Genomic DNA, 1,385 nt, shown 5'->3' with positions numbered 1-1,385 from the left:
CTATGAAGATACAAGATTGAAGACTTCGTCTCGTGTCCGGATGGGACTCTACTTGGCGTGGAAGGCAAGCTAGGCAGTACGATATGGATATCTCCTCCTTTGTAACCGACCTTGTGTAACCCTAACCCCCTCCGGTGTCTATATAAACCAGAGGGTTTTAGTCCGTAGGACAACATACAATCATACCATAGGCTAGCTTCTAGGGTTTAGCCTCTCCGATCTCGTGGTAGATCAACTCTTGTAATACTCATATCATCAAGAATAAATCAAGCAGGATGTAGGGTTTTACCTCCATCAAGAGGGCCTGAACCTGGGTAAAACATCGTGTCCCCTGCCTCCTATTACCATCCGCCTTAGACGCATAGTTCGGGACCCCCTACCCGAGATCGGCCGGTTTTGACACCGACACCCGGCATGTCTGAAGGCTTCCATGCAAAGATGTCCCGGTTCTCACGGATGAACTCGATGAGCGCGCTTTCCTATTTCGGATCCAGATTAGCTCTGATGCTGAACTGCTTAGACGTCGCCAGGGATGAAATCAACCATCTTATTATCATCCGCCAATTTAAATTTTAACAAACGATCATGCTCAGTGGTTGGTTTCTTCAAGGACGTCATGTCCGCCGGGTCGACATTGTCTTTGTAAAATTTCAGCTCCTCCGTTGTACAAACTGATTCAGCATAAGCCGCATCTCCTTCCTCACATTTCAAGGCCACCTTGCGACTCCCATGCACTATGATGGTGCCCTTATAACCCAGCATTTTAAGCTGCAAGTAGACATAACAGGGTCTCGCCATGAATTTAGCATAAGCCAGCCGTCCAAATAGAGCATGATAAGGGCTTTTGATCTTGACCACTTCGAAGGTTAATGTCTCAGACCTAGAATCATGCTCATCTCCAAATTCAACTTCTAACGATATCTTACCCACTGGGTAGGCTGATTTACCTAGCACGACACCATGGAAGATAGTATTTGATGGCTTAAGATTCTTATATGTCAGTCCCATGCGTCGGAAGGTCTCATAATATAGGATGTTAATGCTGCTACCTCCATCCATGAGAACCTTAGTAAACTTATAACCCCCAACTTGAGGCGCCACCACCAAAGCCAGATGACTCGGATTATCAACCCGGGGTGGATGATCCTCTCGACTCTATACGATAGGCTGCTCAGACCATCGTTGATAACATGGGACCGCTGGCTCAACAACGTTCACAGCTCTCTTGTGAAGCTTCTGATCCCGTTTACACAAACTGGTGGTGAGGACATGGTACTGCCCACTATTCAATTGTTTTGGATTGCTCTGATAACCGGACTACTGTTGTTGTTGATTCCCCTGACTATTCTGCTGGTTGTAACCACCCTGGTTACCGTGACCTTCAA

The 1,385-nt window shown here is 46.8% G+C and overlaps 1 protein-coding gene across 1 annotated transcript; it reads right to left on the bottom strand.

Annotated features, from left to right (window-relative positions):
* Positions 1 to 516: 516 nt before the first annotated feature.
* On the bottom strand, positions 517 to 1,008 carry LOC147980929 (uncharacterized). The gene has a single exon (XM_087515801.1). It carries the CDS (start codon positions 1,006 to 1,008, stop codon positions 517 to 519), a length of 492 nt encoding a protein of 163 aa, XP_087371927.1.
* Positions 1,009 to 1,385: the final 377 nt, after the last annotated feature.

The sequence above is a fragment of the Triticum urartu genome, chromosome 3A (genome assembly GCF_056163025.1).
Source record: "Triticum urartu cultivar PI428250 chromosome 3A, HENAU_Tu73, whole genome shotgun sequence".
In the NCBI taxonomy this organism is placed as follows: Eukaryota; Viridiplantae; Streptophyta; class Magnoliopsida; order Poales; family Poaceae; genus Triticum; species Triticum urartu.
The sequence above is the reverse complement of the archived record's forward strand: the minus strand, read 5'-3'. Positions and strand labels throughout refer to the sequence as shown.

Coding starts and splice junctions, on each gene's coding strand:
- LOC147980929 (XM_087515801.1), bottom strand. CDS start 1,008: ATGGGACTGACATATAAGAATCTTAAGCCATCAAATACTATCTTCCAT.